The sequence below is a fragment of the Stomoxys calcitrans genome, chromosome 4, assembly GCF_963082655.1.
Source record: "Stomoxys calcitrans chromosome 4, idStoCalc2.1, whole genome shotgun sequence".
Taxonomy (NCBI): domain Eukaryota; kingdom Metazoa; phylum Arthropoda; class Insecta; order Diptera; family Muscidae; genus Stomoxys; species Stomoxys calcitrans.
In genome coordinates this window covers 84,827,323-84,849,960 of record NC_081555.1, presented here as the reverse complement: position 1 = coordinate 84,849,960, position 22,638 = coordinate 84,827,323, and the positions used below count along the sequence as shown (strand labels likewise).

Sequence of the window (22,638 nt, the reverse complement as noted above, 5' to 3'; positions counted from 1 at the left end):
AATAAATGTCGCTCTTGTGGTCCGATATAGTCCAACTTCGAATTTAACCTGCTTATGGACAAAAAAAAAAATCCTGAGCAAAGTTTCAGCTCAATATCTCCATTTTTATGGACTATAGCGTGAATCCATTTCGATGTGATGCAAAAATTTTATATATAAATTTAATTGAAAAAGTTATCTTTCTCAATTAAACAACAGTGCCTACAGTGGAACCTGTCCTCTTGGGTGGAGAGAATGTTCCATTTACAGAAAGCGAAAAATAACTGGGTGTTTTGCTGGCCAGGAAATTGAACTTCAAATTCAACATTTTGGAATGGGCAAGAAAGGCCACTCTTGCCCTAAACACCAGCAAGAGAGCCATTGCCAAAAGTTGGGGGTTTAGGCCGCGTGTCATGCATTGGGTATAAACTGCAGTTGTCAGACTTAAATGCTATATGGTGTTATGGTGCGGTGGACGGCGCTTCGAAAGTCCACCTACTGCTCAATACTTAACCGGATCTATAAAAAAAACGCATAAAATTCAAAAAAAATGCATGAATTCTTTATTTGAATCGATAGTAAGGTCCATATAATTTAACATTTGAAGATTATTTCATGCAAATATTGACCGTAACTGCGCCTAAAATAGTCCATCCGCTTAGTCCAATTTTGGCATACTCTTTCCAACATTTCGGCCTGTATCTCACGAATAAATGCTTCAATGTTGTCTTCCAATCTTCCTTCTGCTTTATTAGGTAGCCATTGAGCGAAAAATGAGCTTCGTCGCCGAAGAAAAAGCGCGCGATGAACTTTCTTAATAGAGCACGCATTTTGATAATCGAATTCAATAATTTTCAAGCGTTGTTCGTTTGCAAGAGGATTCATGATTAAATTATAGACCAATACAAGGATTGCCTTTTATATTTCGGGACTTGATAAACCATGTGTTGCAATCTCTCAATTTACAGCTCTATCGTAAAGCTTAACATTTTTGAGGTTATACGTACTAAGAACGTTTTGTCATACGAGCGCTATTTGCGTTGTTTACAGTAACTTAAAAGATTCATCATGCCCAAAAAATGGAAAAAAATCGTGGACATTTTTGTGCTATTTTTAAGGCTTTCCACGTGGATTAACCCAGTGCATTGATTAACTTAATTAAATTTTTGGCGATGAAGTTCCACCAAGGACCAGGAAGTTCCATCAAGGACCAGACCAGTTATCGATGGTCGTAGTTCACTTCCAGACGAATTTCGTGAAGGTCGTCCAAAATCAGTTGCTCCAAAAATCATTGATGCTGTGCGCCAACTGATGTTGCAAGGTCATCCTGTGACCTATCGTGAGATTGAGACAACCTTAGGCATTAATGGGACCAGCATATATTCAATATTGCATGAAAATTTGACCGCCAAGAAAATTTGTTCGCGTTGGATCCCACATAATTTGTCAATCGCTCAAAAAAGGCTCGCAATAGATACGGTCGAAAGAAATGCTCAAAAAATATGAAACAACTGAATTTTTGAGCACTCAAAACATCGATTTGATGAGTCATCCGCCGTATAGTCCTGACATGGCACAGAATGACTTCTTTTTATTCCCGTATGTAGAAAATTAAACAAGAGGTCAACGTTTTTCGACACCTGTAGTAGCAGTTGTTGCGTTCAGGATGCATGTTTTGGAGCTACCTCAATCAGAGTGGGAAAAGAGCTTCGACAATTGGTTCAAGCGCATGCAAAAGTGTATAGATATTAATGGGAATCATTTTGAAAAACAATAAAGCGATTTTCGATTATTAATATTAATAGTAATATAAAAGGCAAACCTCTTATTCTATATAAATGTGTTTCTGTCGGGTTGACTTCCCTAATGCATGTAATTCACAAAGTTACTGTAATAAAAATATATTAATTACTGTTAGTCCATGTCGGCGCCCCGATTGTTACTCCTTATTTTGTAATTCGGAGTGATCATGGACCCAAACATAAACCTCAAAATCGTATTCCAGGAGTTTTACATATGTGAACCATGCTGCATCAATGCAGAGCTATTTTTGTAAAAATTTTATTATAACATTTGCATATTTTCAATTAAATTTTTAATTGATTCAATAAAAAATTAATTGGATATTTCAGAAATTTCATTCATTTTTTAAATTGGATCAAATAAAAAATTAATTGAAATTTAAAAAAGGTCAATCATGTTTTTAATTGGATCAATTAAAATGTAAATGGAAATTTCAATCATCTTTTTAATTGAATATGCTTTTTCGTTATTGAGAATTTTTTCAGACACCCTTTTAAAAAAATGTGATTGAATTATCATTTTTGTGATTATAGTAGTTTCAATTAAAAAATTAATTGGATCATTAATTTCATGATTGAAACCGATTTTTTTCGGTGTAGGCAATTAATAAGCAGAAATGCGTAACTTCATATAAATAAATAATTGTACTTAAGAGCAGTAAGAGGCTCATTAAAATTCATATTAAATATGAAATGAGTGCATGGTTAATTTGGATTTTAATATCTATTTGTATCATTAAAGGCGAAGATGTATTTTAGTTTATTTCTCTTTCGAGTTGAGCTTAACGATCAAAAGATTTTTTTGCAATGAAAATGGTGAGATAAAGGTGATGCAGCACATTATGCGATGTATTACGTCTTTTTTTAAGCTGCTCTTTGGGCGTTTGAAGTGGGGGAGCTATAAAAGCCGTCTATAGCGAAGTTTTTGGAAAGGCACGTCTGCAATATTGTTACCACAAACCAAGCTTAACTTTTTGTCACACTAGCAGTCCATTTTCAATGCCAAAGTTCTGTTATAGCGCAGGATTTCTTTTCCAAAGCCTATAATAAATTTTTTGATCTGTAAGAATTTAAAACACCAATTGTCCAGCTTTTAGAGGAAAAATTTTCTTTGGGGAAGACTTAACTTTTTATAAAAACAGTATTATCTTACGATTAGATCCTTAAACTAAAAAGGACCGAAATAGAAAGGCCATAAGAGGATTGTTCCAAAACTATGATGAATTTAGTGTTTCCTTAGCAAATGTTCGTAGGAGGAGCGTACTCATATACCGCAGACAGATAATTTTATGTGCAAAACAATTTTGCTGTTTTCCATCCAAATGAGACCTGTAATTGTCATTTCATAACCAATTCCCTCTATCGACTTCATCCATAGCGCAGTAATTCTTAAGTTCTGTGGAAATGTAAAATTCCCATAGAAAATATTTGTTTTTTAGTTTTAGTAAAAAAAGTTTTAGGAGCTAAAAAGACATTAATTTCCAATATTTTCGGTTATTACTTTGAAATATACAGCAATTGAAAAGAATCGACCAGGTTAGGTTAGGTTGAAAAGAGCTTGTAGATATTAATCAGCCCCATGCCACTATGGACATACACCCAAGCCAGTAATCGGCTTGTTGTGCACTCTAAAAACTATAAAGTAACCTCCAAAAACGAAAATTTTAACTTACGACTTCGGTGCTACTAAAAAATTTTTTAATTGTTTCCAATACTACTCCCCTAACTTAGTTTATGTCTGGTATTGTGTGCCGGTATCTGTTGGACGCGAAAGCCGGGCAATGACAAAGGAAATGCTCCAATGTCTCATCATCTTCCCCGCATGCCCTACACATGCTATCACTTGCCGCACCGATTTTAGATAAGTGAGCTCGTTGTCCTATGTGTCCCGTTATGATACCAATAGCTATACTGACCTCCTTCTTGTTTCCTTTCGTAAGAAGACGAGGCTATTCGTCTTCTCACGATCTGGATCCCCCATAGGATTTTCGCCGTCCTACCGACCGTTTCACTGTTCCACAATGTTGCATGCGCATTCGTCGCCCACTCCCTTAACTCGGACAGTGTCGACCAGAAAGGCTTCCGTTTAACCAAGTTTATTGACGGTAATCTTCAGGCCTTCACCGCCAAATCGTCTGCCCTTTCATTTCCTCTTACTCCGTTATGGCCCGGCACCCAAACGATGCGGATTTTGCCATCCTCAGAGAAGACGTTAATCTCCTTCTTACACTGCATGACTGTTCGTGATCTTACCGTCCTGGTCGTTATTGCCCTTATGGCAATTTTACTGTCGGTAAAAATGTTCACACTTGACGTCCTCGTGATAGCACCACACCACTTCACGCATTCAGTGATCGCCCGAATCTCCGCCTGCAAGATCGTATTATGGTCAGGCAGTCTAAAACAAATCTCAGTCCCTGACTGTACCGATGGCAGCAGTGCCTCACACTCGACTTCAAGGTTCATCTCAGGTTTCCGATCGGAAACCTCTTCCCTTCCTTCCAGCAACTTTTTAATAAAATTGGAAATAGATTTATAATTTTTTTCCCCGTTTTTGACGAAAAGCACCACGTGGAGACAAACTTTCGGGCACGGGGAGCAGAAAAATTGTTGAAATGAGATTAGCTACTAAACGAATAGTGATATTAGCTACTAATTAATATAACGACATGGGAGTGAGAGCAAAAACATCGACGACACGGGAATCTATGAATAATGAGGTTGATTGAAGGCATATCATAACGGAATTTTTGGTCAAGCAAGCCTTGATGAGCTTCAAATCATTTAAGTCACCCGGACCTGATGGAATATTTCCGGCGTTACTACAAAAGGAGACCGACAATCTGGCCACTATTTTCACAGCGTGCCGAGGACTTGCATATACTCCGAAAGCCTGGCAGGAGGCAAGGGTGGTGTTTACACCCAAGCCCTGCGAAGCAAATTATGCGACACCAAAGGCCTACAGCCCCATAAGGCTTACGTCTTTTCTACTCAAAACCATGTGGTTACCATGATAAAGAGTAGGACATCCAGCGAACTGCTCAAATACAAACAGCATGCCTATGTCCAGGGAAGGTCGGTGGAGACTGCCCTGCGCGACGTTGTGCATAAAAAAGAAGAATCCTTCGATGCCAAGACGTATACATTGGCGGTTTGCATTGCATCGCATTGATCCAATTCTTAGACCAGTACTGGGTGGACCAGTTCCTTAGAGACTGGATAAACCGTATGATAAGGAACAGGTGGATAAATTGCGGGTCACATGCCATAAATTTAAGGAAGAAAGTGACACAGGGCGTGCCACAAGGGGTCATTTTATGGTCACTCCTATGGGTGACCACCATAAATAACCTATTACAGATGCTGACTGAGGAGAGATTTGAACCCGCCTGTTATGCAGACGATATTATAATACTTCTTGGGGTAAGGATCCGAACCAGCTATGCAGAAGGGCCGAAAGGGACTTGCATATGGCATATAACTGGGCTAGACCCAGGGGTCTCAATGTTAACCCAGAGAAGACTGAAATATGCCTGTTCACGAGGAAGACGAAGGTGGGCCAATTTAACGCACAACGTTTCCTCAATAGAACGATTTCAATATCTAACAAGGTCAAATACCTAGAAGTGATCATGGATAGGAAGTTGAATTGGAAGTGTCATATTTAGAAGGTGTTGGGCACTATGTAGACTGGCCGAAGGCTCGAAATGGGGCCTGAAACCGAGGGTAGTCCACTGGCTCTAGAGGAGCGTGATTAGATCAATACTTATATACGCCTCAGTAGTTTGGTGGACCGCGATTGAGAAAAAGTGCAACGTAAGGATAATATTGGGTTGCCAAAAAAGTAATTGCGGATTTTTCATATAGTCGGCGTTGACAAATTTTTTCACAGCTTGTGACTCTGTAATTGCATTCTTTCTTCTGTCAGTTATCAGCTGTTACTTTTTGGCTTGCTTTAGAAAAAAGTGTAAAAAAAAGTATATTTGATTAAAGTTCATTCTAAGTTTTATTAAAAATGCATTTACTTTCTTTTAAAAATTTCGCAATTACTTTTTGGGCAACACAATACAACGGGTTCAGAGAACATGTTATCTAGGTGGAGCGATGAGGACCACTCCTACTTGGGCAAAGGAAACCATTTTAGATATCCGACCCATAGACATACAGATTAAATGTGAGGCAGCCAAAGCTCCTATGAGACTTAAGGTGATGGGATAATTAATAGAGAATAGAAGTAGGTCATACCGCGGTTAGTCGAGGCGACGATAGTAAACCTGGAAGAGGAAGAAGTTTTCGATTGGAAACCTGATATGACACTTGAAGCCGAGTGCGAGACACTGCTGCTGAGACACAGTCTTGAATTGATGGAACTCTGGTAATGCCATATGGGACATCATGGCACACAGATGGATAAAAGCTAGAGGACAAAGTGGGTCTTGGGGTCCTCATTGAGAACCCAGGGACTGAGATCTGTTTTCGACTGCCTGACCATAATATGGTGCTGCAGGCAGGGATTCCGGCGATCACGGAATGCGTGAGGTGGTGTTAACGCGAGGAGGCCAGAGGGTTGTCGTCAGTGAACTTGACTAGCCCGAGGACTTTCGGGTCGACGCAGTCCGAGTTAAGGGTGTAGGCTACGAATGTGCATTTAACACTGTGTAGCAGCGAAACGATCGGTAGGACGACGAAAATCCTTTTGTGGAAAACAAGATTGTGAGAAGACGAGGCTATTACTGAAAGGAAGGAACCAGGAGGTCAGTAAAGTTTTCGGTAACATAACGGGACATATGGACTACGATCTCACTTATGCAAAAACGGTGCGGCAAGTGATAGGATTTATAGGGCATGTGAGGGGATGATGAGACGTTGGAGCATTCCCCTATGGGGACACAAACACCTTGGGTCGTGGTATGGAAAACAATTAGGGAATTTGTAAGTAGCACGGAATCCTGACTTAGATATTCTTTTTCGAGACTACTTTTTACCCACCACCAAAGGATGGCGTATACAAATCTAGTAATTACGTTTGTAACATCTCGAAATATTTGTCTAAGACCCCATAAAGTATATATTTCTAGATCGTCTTGACGTTCTGAGCCGATCTAGCCATGTCCGTTCAGCCGTCTGTCGAAGTCACAATAGCGGTTGAATGCGTAAAGCTAGCCGCTTGAAATTGCACAGATACTTGATATTGATGTAGGTCGTTGGGTATTGCAAATGGGTCATATTGGCTCATATATTGGCTCAGATTAGATATAGCTCCCATATAAACCGATCTCCTGATTACACTTCTTGAGCCCCTGGAAGCCGTAATTTTTGTCCGGTTTGGCTAAAATTTTGCATGTAGTGTTCTGTTGTGACTTCCAACAATTGTGCTAAGCACGGTTTAAATCGGTCTATAGCCTGGTATAGCTCTCATATAAACCCATCTCCCGATTTGATTTTAAGGTCTTAGTCCCATAATAATCACATTTATTATTACGATTTTGCTGAAAATTGGGACAGTGAGTTGTGTTAGGCCACATTCATCTTCAACTTGGCCCAAATCGGTCCAGATTTAGATATAGCGGCCATATAGACCGATCTCTCGATTAAAGGTCTTGGGCCCATAAAAGGAGCATTTATTGTCCGATTTCGCTGAAATTTAGGACAGTGAGTTGTGTTAGACCCTTCAACGACATCTTTTCCAATTTGGCCCAGATAGGTCCAGTTTAGGATAAAGCTGCCATATAGACCGATCTCTCGATTTTAGGTCTAAGGCCCATAATATGCGTAATATTTTGTCCGATTTCACTGAAATTTAGGACAATGAGTTATGTTAGGCCCCTCGTTTACCTTCTTGGCCATCTTCAAGATTGGTCAAGATTTCGATATAGCTGCTGTATATACCAATCTCTAGATTTAAAGTCTTGGTCCCATAAAAGACGCATTTATTGACAGATTTCGTTAAAATTTGACACAGTGACTTTTGTTAGGCTTTTCGACCAACGTGTTCTATATGGTTCAGATCGGTCTATAATTGGTTATAGCTGCCAAAAAGACCAATATTGAACCAAAATTAAACAGTGACTTGTATTTATTAGACTAATCCGTGCCGAATTTGGTCCAAATCGGACCATAATTGGATATAGATGCTAGAAGTGCATAAATATTGCAATTTTCATCGGATTATTACGAAAGATGGTTTACATATATTCACGAGGTAGTGGGTATCAAAATTCGGCCCGGCCGAACTTAATTCCTTTTTACTTGTTTCAACCTAACCTAACCTAATTAAGAGGAGGATTCACAAAATGCATATGTCATGTACTACTTTTTTAGATTTTAAAAATAATTTTGTGCTTCTTAATGTATGCAAACTGTTTTGATATGAATTTCCGATAATTTTAATACAGCGAAAAACACATGTACACATATCAATGAGTACAGTCCGATTCAAGTTTAAGCTCAATGATAAGGGGCCTCCTTTTTATAGCCGAGTCCGAACGGCGTGTCGGAGGGCGACACCTCTTTGGAGAGAAGTTTTACATGGCATAGTACCTCACAAATGTTGCCAGCATTAGGAGGGGAAAACCACCACTGAAAATTTTTTCTGATGGTAACGTCAGGATTCGAACCCAGGCGTTCAGTGTCATAGGCGGACATGCTAACCTCTGCGCTACGGTGGTCTCCATATAATAACAATATTTTAGTTTTAAACAAAATATTTTATTTTAATAGAAAATTTTATAGAAATGTCACTCCTTTGAAAATGTTGTATTATTACTAGAGTCCGGATTTTTATGCGAAATTGAAATTTTGCTATTGATTATTTGGCAAATGCTTTGGTATATTGCATATATAATAGCGAAATCGACATTTTTAAGTCATTATATATTTGCTAAACTACATTTTATTGCAAGATACCACCGTATTTACCAAATAATAGGAAGGAAAAAAAGATTTTGATTAAAATTCCGGACTCTAGTTATTACAATGATTTTTTTTTGCTGTTAAGTCATTTTGCATTTGAAGTGCTGTGCTCTTTATAATAATAGAAAGGAAAAAAAGATATTGATTAAAATTCCGGACTCTAGTTATTACTATGATTTTTTTTTTGCTGTTAAGTCATTTTGCATTTGAAGTGCTGTACTCTTTATATTACTATAATAATAATAACATCCTTTAAATTTATTAAGCTTTAAGTACTAAAAAACCTCTATTCTCTTTCGAAATTTGTCCATATGTATGATGTGACCTTGAGCTTTGTTGGAATTGAACTTAATGTCAATACAAATTCATTGATGTTAACATCCATCGAGGGTGCGGTTCAATACTCACTTTTCTAAGTACGTTTTTTTTTTCGCAAAATGCCCCATAATAGCCATAGCACTTAACAGAAAAGTGCTGTTGATTTGATTTGATTTGATTTATTTATTGACATTACTAGTACAACAAGATGAAATATCTTATAATTGACTGTACTAGAATTAAAAGTGAACACACAAAAAATGCAAACGATACTTAAAGAATAATTATAGAGTAATTATGGTAAGAATTAACATTATATAGGTTGAATATGAAAAACGATTATATAAATCAAGCATAAAATTTAAAAAGTTCAGTTTTAAAGGCGGAAGCATTGCTTAACAATTGAATATTATTGGGGAGCGAGTTCCAAAGACGTGGTGTGCCTATGTAGAATTGTCGTTCTGAAGAAAGTTTTCTAAATCTGGGTAGAATTAGTTTTTTTCCTCTATTGGATCTTGCGAACTGTAAACGATTGTACAGATAAGGAGGTACTTGTGTATAAATTATTTTATGCAGTTGTAATAGACATTTGATTTTAAGATAGTTGTCAAATTGGACATTAAAAATTTGGTATGAAAACTCCGAAATTCTTTCCCTTCTTCCTTTGTTAAAGACATATCTTGCAATATTATTATAGGCAACATTAAGTGTCCTTGTGTCATTATAACCGCAGCATGCAAAAACTTCACATCCATAGAGAAGCGTTGGGATTAAATACGTTTTAGCAAGCAATAAGCGAATATCTTGAGGAGTCGATGTACGTAATTTCCATAGGTTTCTCAACATGCCATGAATTTTGCCGGAAGCTCGATTTATGTGGTTAGTCCAATTCAACTTGGTGTTAAAAGTCAAACCCAAATTGCTAGATGACTCCACTCGCTGAATAGTTGAGTCTGAAATTCTTAAGTTAATATCGGGTTGAGAGGCTGGAGTCTTGCCAATAATTATTAGTTTAGATTTCGATGGATTTATGTTTAAACAATTTGTACATGCCCATTCGCTGATTGCTTGCAAGTCTTTATTGAATTTTGAGATACAGCTATTGATATCTTCGACTTTTGTACTAGCATATAGTTGTACGTCATCCGCATACATTTGTATACTGCATGTCTCAGGGACGTCAGGAAGGTCATTTATATATAGGGTAAACAATAAAGGACCAAGAATAGAGCCCTGAGGCACACCTCGCGATATATCCAATACGTTCGACTTTTGTTCATTTAGGACAACACACTGGGAACGATTTGACAAATAAGACGCAATAAGATTGCAGGCGGTATCGGAGAAATAAAACAGCTTATTGAGTTTTGAACACAAGATATCATGATTTACTGTGTCAAACGCCTTACTATGGTCCAACAGGACGAGCATGGATATCATATTTTTATCCTGTTTTTTACGAAGGTCTTCGACGACACCAATAAGAGTTGTTGTGCAGCTTCTTTTTTTCCTGAACCCAGACTGGTGCTCAGTCAACAGTTTCTCATTTTCAAGAAACGCTGTTATCTGGGAACTTAACAAATTTTCCAAAACTTTTGATAGAAAAGGTAAAATTGCTATTGGTCTAAATTCGTTGTTTGCTTTCAGTATTGGTATTATTTTAGCTTGTTTCCACTTCTGGGGAAACGTGGATTTTGTAATTATGCTGTTAATTAGATACGTAATGTACGGTAATAGCTGAGGCATCAAAAGTTTAATAAAAATTGGGCTAACGTCATCAGTACCCACAGCGTTGGACTTAATTGAAGTGATACTTTTCATGACATCAGTACTATTGACGCATTGAAATGAAAAATCACGTTCAATGGGAACCGTCTGGAGACATGAATAAAAATCGTTAGAGGTGCTAGAATTACCCACTTTTGTAAATAGCTCATTTAATTGATTTAAATTAACGTTAGTTGTATTGCATTGCATAGTGCCAATACCGATATCGCGAATAGTTTTCCATTTTGATTTGCTGTCCACAGCACATTTAAACTTCCTGCTGTAATACTCGTATTTAGCCGCATTAATGCTTCTTACAACTGCACGCCGGGCATGCTTAAAAATATCATGTAGATACGATGTTTTAAAACGTTGCCATCTTTGATAAGCCAGGTCTCTCTGTTTGATTAAAATTTTAATATTATTATTAAACCAGGGTTGCTGATTGTGATTCACCACCTTGGTTTTAACAGGAACACAGTAGTTATATAGAAAAAGAAGGTTGTTTTGCAGAAACGTTAGTTGGTCATCGACACTACTCAGTGCATAAATGAAATTCCAATTGATTTTATCAAGGCAACTGTTTACCAGATTGAGATCGATGTTTTTAAAATCCCGGTAGGTGTAACTTGTAGGCGTGGTATTAACATGCACATCATAGATAAAAAATAAAAGATCGTGTTTCGAAAAACCAGGAGCACACAGCTGATCGTACAAAAGTATTTTAGAATAGTTGTTAACGAATACTAAATCCAATAAGCTTGCATTTGTGTTGGTAAAATGAGTAGGAACACTTGTGTTAAAGGAGAATAATCCAAGTGTTTGCATGATGTTAGAAATGTTGTTGTCCAGTAGCAAGTTGCTGTTAAAGTCGCCTGCGATGATTATATCATTGTAGCAGAGTGATAAGTTTTCAATAACATTTCTAACGGGTTCGATATCGACGTGGTTGTTCGGCCTATAAACACAACCTAGCAAAATTGTTTCCTTATTTTGCATGCTAACTTCAATAAAAAGATACTCCATACTAGAGTCATTATTGGACCGAAGCTTAAGGGTAAAACGTAATCCAAGTTTTATATATATAGCTACTCCGCCAGCATTCGACTGTCTATCAGCTCTTAAGAGTTTGTATCCATTGACATTGTAGATACTGTCGCATATTGTGGGCTGAAACCAAGTCTCAGATACACAAATAATGTCCACTCCAGAGTTGCAGAAAACATATCTGAACTCATCAATTTTGTTATTTAGACTTTGCGCGTTGATGTGTACCACACGTAAACCAGGTTTTTGTTTTGCCATTATTTTAATCATACAGTTAAGGCTGGCTTTGGAACTATAAGCGTTGTTACTCATCAAGAATTTCAGGTGTTAGCAATGCTGCAGAAGTTTGTAGATTGATGAAATAGATTAGAAAGCTTGAGACTATTATGTAGATAATTGAGCATGAATAAATTATAATAAAAAATTTTAGTAAAAAATAAATTGATAACATTAAAAATATATAAGTGTATTTTAGGTGAATAATTGCAAAAAATAAAGAAACAGTGCTATGGATCTGTGACGATTGAAGAAATGTTGGAAGTTTGTTCAGGTATTTCATCGGATTGACGAAAAAATTTATTTAACTGCTCGATGTCATCAATTTGTTGCGGGGGATCAGATCTCATTTTTTTAACATAAATTAGTCCACGAAAAGAGTATGCAGAATCCACATATTTCTGCCTTTTAAGTTTAAGTGCGCTCTGTAATATTTTGTAGTTCGCTGCTGTCAAATTTTCATTGATGTGAACGACATAATTTGAATCGAACCCAATATGGTTTAATAGGAGAGGGGTTTTATTCGTGCGTTTGAAAAAAGCCATCGATTTCAAGATATAATTTTTATCATAAGATGACATTAAGTCCACAATAATTGTTGCATCATTGTTTTGACGTATTTTATTTTTTAAACGGTATATTGATTTTACTGTGGGTGTAGGAATATTAAAACAATTGCAGATATTACTGAATAATATGTTTAAGTTTTCGCCGTTGTACGAAGGAATACCGTTTATTCTTAATTCAGAAGCTACATGAAAGTTTTCTTGCTTTGCTAGCTGTGCTTTAAGGATTTTAATTTCATTTTCAAGCTCACTATTTTGTGGATATACCATCTTTTGCGATTTAAGTTCAAAAATATCTTTTTCAATCACATTTATTTTGTCTGCGACTGTTTCCATATTGACAATACGTTCTTTAAGAGATGTAATTTCACTTTGAAAGTCACTGATTCTCTTATCAAGTTCATGTAACAAACGGGTTTCACTCTCTTTTATTAGTGTTTGGATAAGTTCGTTTTGTTTTTCAAACCGTTTATCGATGAGCATAACAAGTCGCTGAGGTGATTCGTAGTTAGAGAGTCTAGGTGTTTTGCAAGTGCTTTCTATATATGATGCTTGCATTATTTCTCTCATTCGTTTTGGCGCCTGCGGTGGTGCAACACTCTCACTGATGTTATTTTGCGAGAAATCAAAACTAGTGTCTGTCATTGTTTTAGATTGGCGCGGCTGAAACTGTGAGCGAAATGGTATGGTGCTTGTTCTTAATGCTTTTTGCTTTTCTGTTTTCTTATTGACTTTTTGTGTTTAAGTTTATGTTCTAACACAATGCTGCCACTGTCGGGCCTATTATTTTAGTTTATTTTTGCGATTGTAAGTGCTTGTTTTAACAGTGCAAATATATGGCCGAATGCGACGTTGTGATGCGATTAAAATAGTACACTTTTAAAAACACATTTCCTTTAGGAATATTTTTTTGAATTATTTCAATACAGAGCCACAAAAAACACGACTGCTCTCTTGGAGGTTTTTTTCGTTAGCTGTTCATCATCAATCGTAACTATGGCATGTTTTGAGAAGGTTTCTCTAAAAGACAATTTCAATTCATATAATTATTTTGAAATTAAGCAAACAAAAAGTGAATGTGAATTGAACTGAATGAATTCTTTGGAAGGGTGTATGCGATTAAAATGACGACGACGATGATGTTGATAAGAGAAAAACTGTAAGGCAGGTTATTGTGTTTTGCTGTCATATCTTGACTAATTGTAGTAGAATTCTACTATTCCATTGTCCCCTTCGAGAATAAATCGTATTTCAAAAATCATTAAAAATGTTAATGACTTTTTCATTCCATTCATTATCTTCTTATCGGTGTGCCAATGTTTGTTATTGCACATATATTTTTTTCTTCATATTATATTATGATGTCACTGTTTATAAAGTTTAGATATCTTTTATCAGATAGGGTTAGAGATATAATAATGGCTAATAGCATATTGATGTTAATGACACTTCATATCATCACCTCAATGCCATTGATTACTAAGTGTGATTTTTTTAGGTCTGATAATATGTTCTTTTTTAATTTTTTAGATAGTTTAAGAATATCTATGATTTCATGGTCCAAAAAAGTTAAACTTTTAAGCGGTCATTGGTATAGTGAATGGAGACATTTACTAACACCAAGTTTCCAGATGACTTTCACCATATGATGTATTTATAGAAACTTCTGGTTTCCATATGTCCACAGTAGATTAGGTTAGGTCAGGTTGAAAATAAGGTGGGAATATTGATCAGCCGCATGTCACAATGGACATACTCCTAAGCCCAACCAAAAAAGTAACATTGAACAAAAAACTAAGACAAGAATTCCATGTTAATAACAAAATCCTTTATTGTTCTCTACACCACACCCCTTATTGTGTCCCCACCTAGGTGGGCACTCAGCTATGACCCGGCACCCAAACGATGCGGATGCAATTCTCAGAGAAGGCATTAATCACCTTACACTCTAAAACTCTTCGTGACCTTTTCGTCCTGTTTCTTATTGCCCTGATGACTAATTTCCTGTCCGTAAAGATATTCGCACTTGACGTCCTCGTGTTAACACCACACCAACTCATGCATTCCGTGATTGCCGGGATCTCCCCCAGTCCCTGGCTTCCCCATGTAGACCCCCAAGGCTCATTCTTTCCTCTAGCTAAAACATTGGCGTAGCTAGGGGGGTCCTGAAGTAAATCTGTAGACCTCCCAAAATTTTGGTCAGCGTATATATTTTTAAACTAATATATACTTATTTATATCCAACTTAACCAAGGAATAAGAAAATTGTAATCGACTGTGAAATTTTGATTCAAAAATAAATTTTAAAGTTGTGAATTTACTAAGTGAATGCCTCCTATATGAGTTGTTGTCCAGCACTCACAAAGAGCGAGCAAATTTTAAGAGTTTGGCAATTGAAGGCTATAAAGCTCAAATTATGAATCTTTCCAATTTTATGACTTGAACTTTGAAAACATTTTTTGAAAGGAATTTTACACATTAAGTTATTTTATTTCCAAATTTTTGAATTTTAGCTGGTACAAATGCGTGTTCCGCTTATCTTACTTTTAAACGCTACAGCATGAAGTCGGGTGCTCAAATATTGGTGTCAAACTCCATGAAGTACTTAAAGTACTTACAGCAATCAAAAAAAAAGTTTTAATTTCTGTTGGGCAGTTATACAACACCCACATATTGGTATTGACACTCAACCAAATTTGTTATTTAAAACAGCCAAAATGATTGCTAAAACAGCACTCTTTGTCTGCTGAAAATGGGAAAACAGACATTACTGCTGTTTCAGTAATGTATTAGCAAACATTTCTTACTACTTATTTTGATAACTTTAGGCATTTTTTAAAATTTTTTAGAAATTTTAATTTGCTAATGTGCACATGACTGCCATGGCCTTTTGTATATAAATTTAAAGAAAACAGGCTATGGAAAGTATACATACAGTGGTGATTATAAACATCCACTGATATTTACACATTTGCATATGTATTCTATTTTTTCTTCTAACATCCCCTTCATAATTAAGTAGCAGTCATTTTCAGCCAACAACAGACTTTTCAACAGTAAGCCTGCTACTCTGAAATTGCAGTACGACTGCTGCTACAATAGCAGCAAAACCAACTACTAGTATTCAGCTGACAGTGTTTGCTATTTCAGCAAACTTTTTTCTATGAGTGCAAGGTAGAATGCTTGGGGTCATTATTTTGATAAAATTTATAATTATTACCAAATCCAAGTTTGAATGTCCTTTTTTTTAAATTTTTTTTTAAATGTCGATAAAGTAAAGGGTGAATTTTTAGCTATTATCTTTTTTGGCGACACTGGTTTAAACAGCTCACGCACGTTTCGTATTTTGCTTCACTGGCAAACATCCTCAGTTTGGTCTATAATTTAACCATGAATCGTCTTAAAAAAGAACAACGCTTGCAGATTATTGAATTATTATCAAAATGAGTGCTCTGTTAAGAAAGTTCATCGCGCGCTCATTTTTGCCCAATTTTTTACCCAGTTTTGGTAAGTAAATAAGCAGAATTGTCGATTTTGGAGTGTAGGTCGACCAGAAAAATTCAGTAAAGGTCAGCCAGAAGCAATGCAAGAGCTACCAATAAATCCAGAAAAAGTCATAATTTGGTGTGGTTTATGGGCTGGTGGCATCATTGGACTGTACTTCTTCAAAGATGATGCGAATCGTAGCGTAACTATGAATGATGCCCAAAATACAAGAGCTTGACTTGCATGACATGTGGTTTCAACAACGGTGCCATATGCCACACAGCACGCGTAGCAATGAACTTATTGAAAATCGAGATCGGTGAACATTTTATTTCACGTTCGGGACCGGTTATTTGGCTGCCTAGATCGTGCAATTTAACGCCATTATACTATTGTTTGTGGGGCTATGTTAAACCTCATATCTATTCAGACAAACCCGCTTCAATTGACACATAGCAAGACAATATTGAAACATTTATTTGTGATATACCGGCTGAAATGTTGGAAAGAGTATGCCAAAATTGGACTAAGCGAATGGACCATTTCAGGCGCAGTCACGGTCAACATTTGCATGAAATAATCCTCAAACATTAAATTCTATGGGCCAATTCAAATAAAGAATCATATTTCTGAATTTTATGTGTTTTTCTTTTCTTAAAAAAATTTTCTGTAGTTCTTAAAAAATCACCCTTTAATACTTACAAGGGTCAAAAAAAGTTTTAATCAGTTTTAGGCAGTTATACAACATCCACATCTTGGTATTTAAGGAAGAATGCTTGGGGTCATTAATTTGATAAAATTGATCAATATTACCAAGATTGAAAGGCAGAGAACTGACGTCTATAAACCTGGTTAACCCTAGGATTTCGGCTCGACGAAGTCCGATTTAAGGGCGTGGGTATCAAACGCCCACGTAACACTGTGGAACTGACACGGTCGGTAGGACGTCGAAACTCCTATGGGGTGATCCGGATCGTGAGAGAACGAGACTATAACTGAAAGGCAGTAAGGAGGTCACTATAGCTTTTGGTGTCACAACGGGACACATAGGACTACAAGCTCACTTATGCAAAATCGGTGCGGCAAATGATAGCTTGTGTAGGGCATGCGGGGAAGATGATGAGACGTTGGAGCATTTCGTATGTCATTGCCCGGCTTTCGTGTCTAACAGACACCGGTACTTAGGTGGGGACATGATGCCAGACATGAACCAACTTAGGGGAGTGGTATGGAAAACAATTTAGGTTTTTGTAAGTAGCACGGAATTATTAACTTAAAATTTTTTATAGATTTTAGAGCGCACAACAAGCCGATTACTGGCTTAGGTGTATGTCCATAGTGGCATGGGGCGGATTAGTATCTGCACCCTCTTTTCAACCAAACCTAACCTAACCTTGTGGCGTAACATATTTTCCTAAATATTCCTTAGTATTATAACATTGTATTGTGGCGTTTGTTTTCGGATTTTTCTGTACTTGCCGCACTAGATAACGCTCATTTGCAATAGAAAGTGCTTTTGGTCGACCAGATCTCTGTTTGTTATCGTTTGTTTGTTTTCACTTTTTTGTAATAGATTGTATAGTGCTTCATGGTCTATTCACTATTTCATTAATTCTTTGTGGAGTTAAACCATTTCTGTGATATTGATTGTAAAGAACAAAAATTTAACTTTATCAGACAATTTGCTATGCTTGCGACCCATTTTGGTAAAACTGATAACTCAAACGAAATAAATTACTTGGCCTAAAGGGTGAATCATTCTTTGCCAAATACAGATAAACAAAGGGGATTCCCTTTAAGTATTTGCATCCAGCAGCGACGCCCACTTATAAATGATGACTCCTTTTTTTGGTCTTTTTTGTATAAATTTTTTTTTTTGCGTCAATCAGTTTTTATTTTATTTTGGATTTTAATAAAAATCAATAAACATAAATAACAGCTTAGATCTTTATTTAATTTTAATTTTGTTCCATTTACATAACATTGTTAAATTTATTAACAATTACGTTAATGATGAGTACTTTTTTTGACCGCTGTATTTTTGAAGTGCAACAAGTCCGTCTAGATTCGTATATCTGGTGAAATCACGCTTACTTTTTAACGTGCAAAGATAGCTGCTCTAAATTTGAAACAAATGCTTCTTATTGATGTAGAACAGTTGTTGATATTGCACCCTTGTCTGCCGATCTTCACTGTTGACTTCTTCGAGCCCCTGAAGATGCAATTTTTAACGATTTAGCAAAAATTGTGCACAAAGATTTTGTTATGGCGTCAAATCCAAAAAAAAACCCGATATCCAAAGTTGACTTGTCAAGAACCTGGGGAATGCAATTCTTATATGATAATATGGATTTTTTTTTACCCAGCTAATAAATGTATGTAGTCCAAAGAACATTACAAACCTTTGGTGTAGATTAAGGGTCAATCAATTTCGGATCTGGAAATGGTATTAAATACGGACACTATCTGTTCTTATGATCTGCACATCTACTGCCAAATAATGAATTAATCAACTTGTCGGAATATATCAGATAATTCAGAAATTCAAATTTGTATTCTGACGTCAACGTGTGGTCATTAAGAATCGTTTTCGACTTTGGCAAGTATTTTTACACCTTTCACCATAGGATGGGGGTATACTAATTTCGTCATTTTGTTTGTTACACCTCGAAATATGCGTCTGAGACCCCATAAAGTATATATATTCTTGATCGCCATGTCATTTTAAGTTGATATAGTCATGTCCGTCTGTCCGTCCGTCCGTCTGTGTGTCGAAAACATCCCAAGTTTCTAAGGAGTAAAGCTAGCCGCTTGAAATTTCGCACAAATACTTTTTATTAGTGTAGCTCGGTTGGGATTGTAAAATGGCCAAATTGGTCCATGTTTTGATATAGCTGCCATATAAACCGATCTTGGGTCTTGACTTCTTGACCTTCCAGAGGGCGCAATTCTTATCCGATTTGACTGAAATTTTGTACGTGGTGTTTTCCAACAACTGTGCCAAGTATTGTCCAAATCGGTTCATAATTTGGTATAGCTGTCATATTAACCGATCTTGGATCTTGACTTCTTGAGCCTCTAGAGGGCGCAATTCTCGCCCGATTTGACTGAAATTTTGCACGTAGTGTTTTGGTATCACTTCCAACAATTTTGCCAAGTACGATTCAAATCGGTTCATAATTTGGTATAGCTGTCATATAAACCGATATTGGAACTTGACTTCTTTATCTTTTAGAGGGCGCAATTCTTATCGATTTGACTGAAATTGTGCACGTGGTGTTTTGGTATCACTTCCAACAGCTGTGCCAAGTATGGTTCAATCGGTTCATAATTTGGTATAGCTGTCATATAATCCGATCTTGGATCTTGACTTCTTGAGCCAATAGAGCGCGCAATTATTTTCTGATTTGGCTGAAATTTCGCATGAGGTGTTTTGTTATGACTTTCAATAACTGTGCTAAGTATGGCTCAAATCGGTACATAACCTGATATAGCTGCCATATAAACCGATTTGGGATCTTGACTTCTTGAGCCTCTAGAGGGCGCAATTCACATCCGATTTGCCAGAAATTTTGTACAACGGCTTCTCTCATGACCTTCAACATACGTGTCTAGTATGGTCTGAATCGATCAATAGCTTCATACAGCTCCCATATAAACCTATCTCCCGATTTTGCTTCTTGGGCCCCTACAAGGCGCAATTCTTATCCGAATGAACTGAAATATTACACAATGACTTCTACAATGTTCAACATTCATTTATGGTCCGAATCGACTATAACTTGATATAGCTCCAATAGCATAACAGTTCTTATTCAATATTATTTGTTTGACTAAAAAGAGATACTATGCATAGAACTCGACAAATGCGATCCATGGTGGAGGGTATATAAGATTCGGCCCGACCGAACTTAGCATGCTCTTATGTGTTTCATTTTATTCGTTAGACACAAAACTCATCTTTTAACACTAACAAATGTCGCAAGGCGAAATAGCTTTAACCCTGTGTTATGGCTTAAGAAGCAGTTATGCTTATGTTGAAATAGTTGTTTCTTTAAACGTATTGTTTAAATAAAAGAAAACCATTTTCCTATTAAATCTTATAAAAGCTTGTAGACTTTCTTTTGGAAAATTCAGTTTAATTTAGGAACTTTTTAGGACAAATGATTCGAAATTTGATGACAAGAGACATGAAGTCGACAATAGTTCTGAATTACTGAATACTAGAGTTCCGTCATTCCAGTACTATGCTCAGACCAAATCTGTTTTGAGCAAATGACTCGTTTTCACTTTATACGAGGGTTGCCTTTCATATTTCGGGATTAGAGAACACAAAAACAAATATTAATCATCAAAAAACGCTTTAATGATTTTCAAAATATTCCTCATTAATTGTTGAAGCTCTTTTCACACTCTGATTGACGTATCTCCGAAACATGCATTCTGAACGCATCAACCGCTTCTTCAGATGTCGAAAAACGTTGAGCTCTCATTTTATTTTTTATGTATGGGAATAAAAAGAAGTCATTCGGTGCCATGTCAGGACTACACGGCGGATGACTCCACAAATCGATGTTTTGAATGCTCAAAAATTGAGTTTTTGTGCCGATGTGTGAGAGCTCGCATTGTCGTGGTGGAGAGTGATCCGTGTTCGGCGGTTGGTTTTCCTGATTTCTTGGAAGACAGCTGGCAAACAAATGGTTGTCTAGCACTCAGAATTGACTGTTCTGCGTTGTTCTAGTGGTACGATTGCGACATGTCCAGTTTTTAGAAAAAAAAACGATAATTTGCTTGGAAGTGATTCGTGCGCGAGTAACTTCTGTTGGATTTGGTTCATCTTGAAACACTCATACAGCCGACTGCTATTTATTTTCAAGCTCATATGCATATATCCACGATTCATCACCTGTTACAATGTCATTGATGTGTTTCGAAGCATCGCAATCGATTGACAACACAAGGGTTGTCCAATACCGAAATATAAAAGAAAACCCTAATGCTCTGAAAACGACTGATTTTTCCGCGATCGATTGGCATCACAAGGGTGGTCCAATATCGAAATATAAAAGACAACCCTAATGCTCTGAAAACGACTCATTTTTCCTTTACAATTTATAAGGGCCAAAACGACTCGTTTGCCACAAAAACGAGTCATTCAAAGTCATGTGAGTCCAAAAAAAATTTCAAATTGTGCTAAATAAACACATCCCTGAATAATGTGCCTCGCACTCGACCTCAAGTCTCATCTTAGGTATCCGATCCGATACCTATTCCATGCTTTCCAGATTTCCTATCGTCGCCTCGATTATACAGCGATGGTGTGACCTGTTCCTATGCTCTATCCATTCTCCCACCGCCATAAGTCTCATAGCCGCAATGGCTGCCTCACAATTAATCCGTTTGTCTATGGGTTGAATATCTAGAGTAGTCTCCAGTGCCCTAATGGGCGTGGTCCTTATCGCTCCGCCTATGCCAAGACAAAATATTCTCTGAGCTAGTGGTCCAATGACACTCCTGTAAAGCCAGTGGACTATCCTTGTATTAAGGTCCCATTTCGAGCCAACAGCCCGTCTAGAAAGTGTCCAACAACTGGAAGCCCTCCTGGTACGCTCCCGAGTGTGACACTTCCAAGATCGCTCCGAATTATTTGACTTTGTCAGATATCGAAATCGTTCTATTAAGGAAACAGGGTGCGTCATATGGGCCCACCTTTGTCTTCCTCGTGAGCAGGCAGATTTCAGCTTCGTTTATTTGTTTTGGCAGATAATTAGAATAAATCATTCTTTTTACTTAAGTCGTCAGTCAGAATGCGTGTTAGAAAGAAGAGATTGTTTGTGTGAATTGAAGAAAATAAATTGCCAGATATCAGACAATCGGTCATTGATAACACCATTGGCATTGCTAGGCTGTTAAGGCTCTCGTCAGTGCCAAGTGTATCGTATCGGACCGTCTTACCGGCCCACTTTCATGGCATCTTAATTGTTCTATCTAAGCATTAATGCTTATATGAAATCTTCGCACGTGGATAAATTAACCACCAATCACATGTGAGTCAGTTTTCTTACCTACATCTTCTCTAACAATTCCAATTCTCACCTTAACAGCAACCTTATGCAGACTGTTACATCCTCCAGTGTTTTACTGTCATCGTGACTAGCATCGCAAGCCAACGACAACAATAATCCACCCACCGCAAATTGTGGGGGCTTTATTGTTTATGAAACGAGTTTCTCGTTTCTATATTTTGGAAACAACAACCACTGAAAGCTGTTTTTATTTTGACGATGCATTTTATCTGTGATCTAGAGACTGAGATCTGTTGTAGACCGTCTCACCATAATACGGTCCTGCAGGCGGAGATCCGAACGATCACGTAAGGCGTGAGGTGGTTTGGTGTTAACGCAAGGACGTCGAGTACGAACATCTTCACGGACAGTAAACAGGCCATAAGAGTAATATCAACCAGGACAGTATGATTACGAACA

The 22,638-nt window shown here is 37.1% G+C and overlaps 1 protein-coding gene across 2 annotated transcripts in view; it reads right to left on the bottom strand.

Annotated features, from left to right (window-relative positions):
• Nucleotides 1-22,638, bottom strand: part of LOC106090166 (tyrosine-protein phosphatase non-receptor type 9) — a 365,847-nt gene that overhangs the window by 284,846 nt on the left and 58,363 nt on the right. Inside the window, exons 2-3 of one of the 2 annotated variants that reach the window (XM_059368239.1) lie at nucleotides 13,647-13,687; nucleotides 9,102-9,172 (exon numbers count right to left, since the gene is read on the bottom strand). The exons of the other annotated variant lie outside the window; for it this stretch is intronic. Coding sequence (XP_059224222.1) covers nucleotides 9,102-9,172; nucleotides 13,647-13,687 — 112 coding nt within the window. The remainder of the gene's footprint in view (nucleotides 1-9,101; nucleotides 9,173-13,646; nucleotides 13,688-22,638) is intronic. 2 annotated transcript variants of the gene reach the window in all.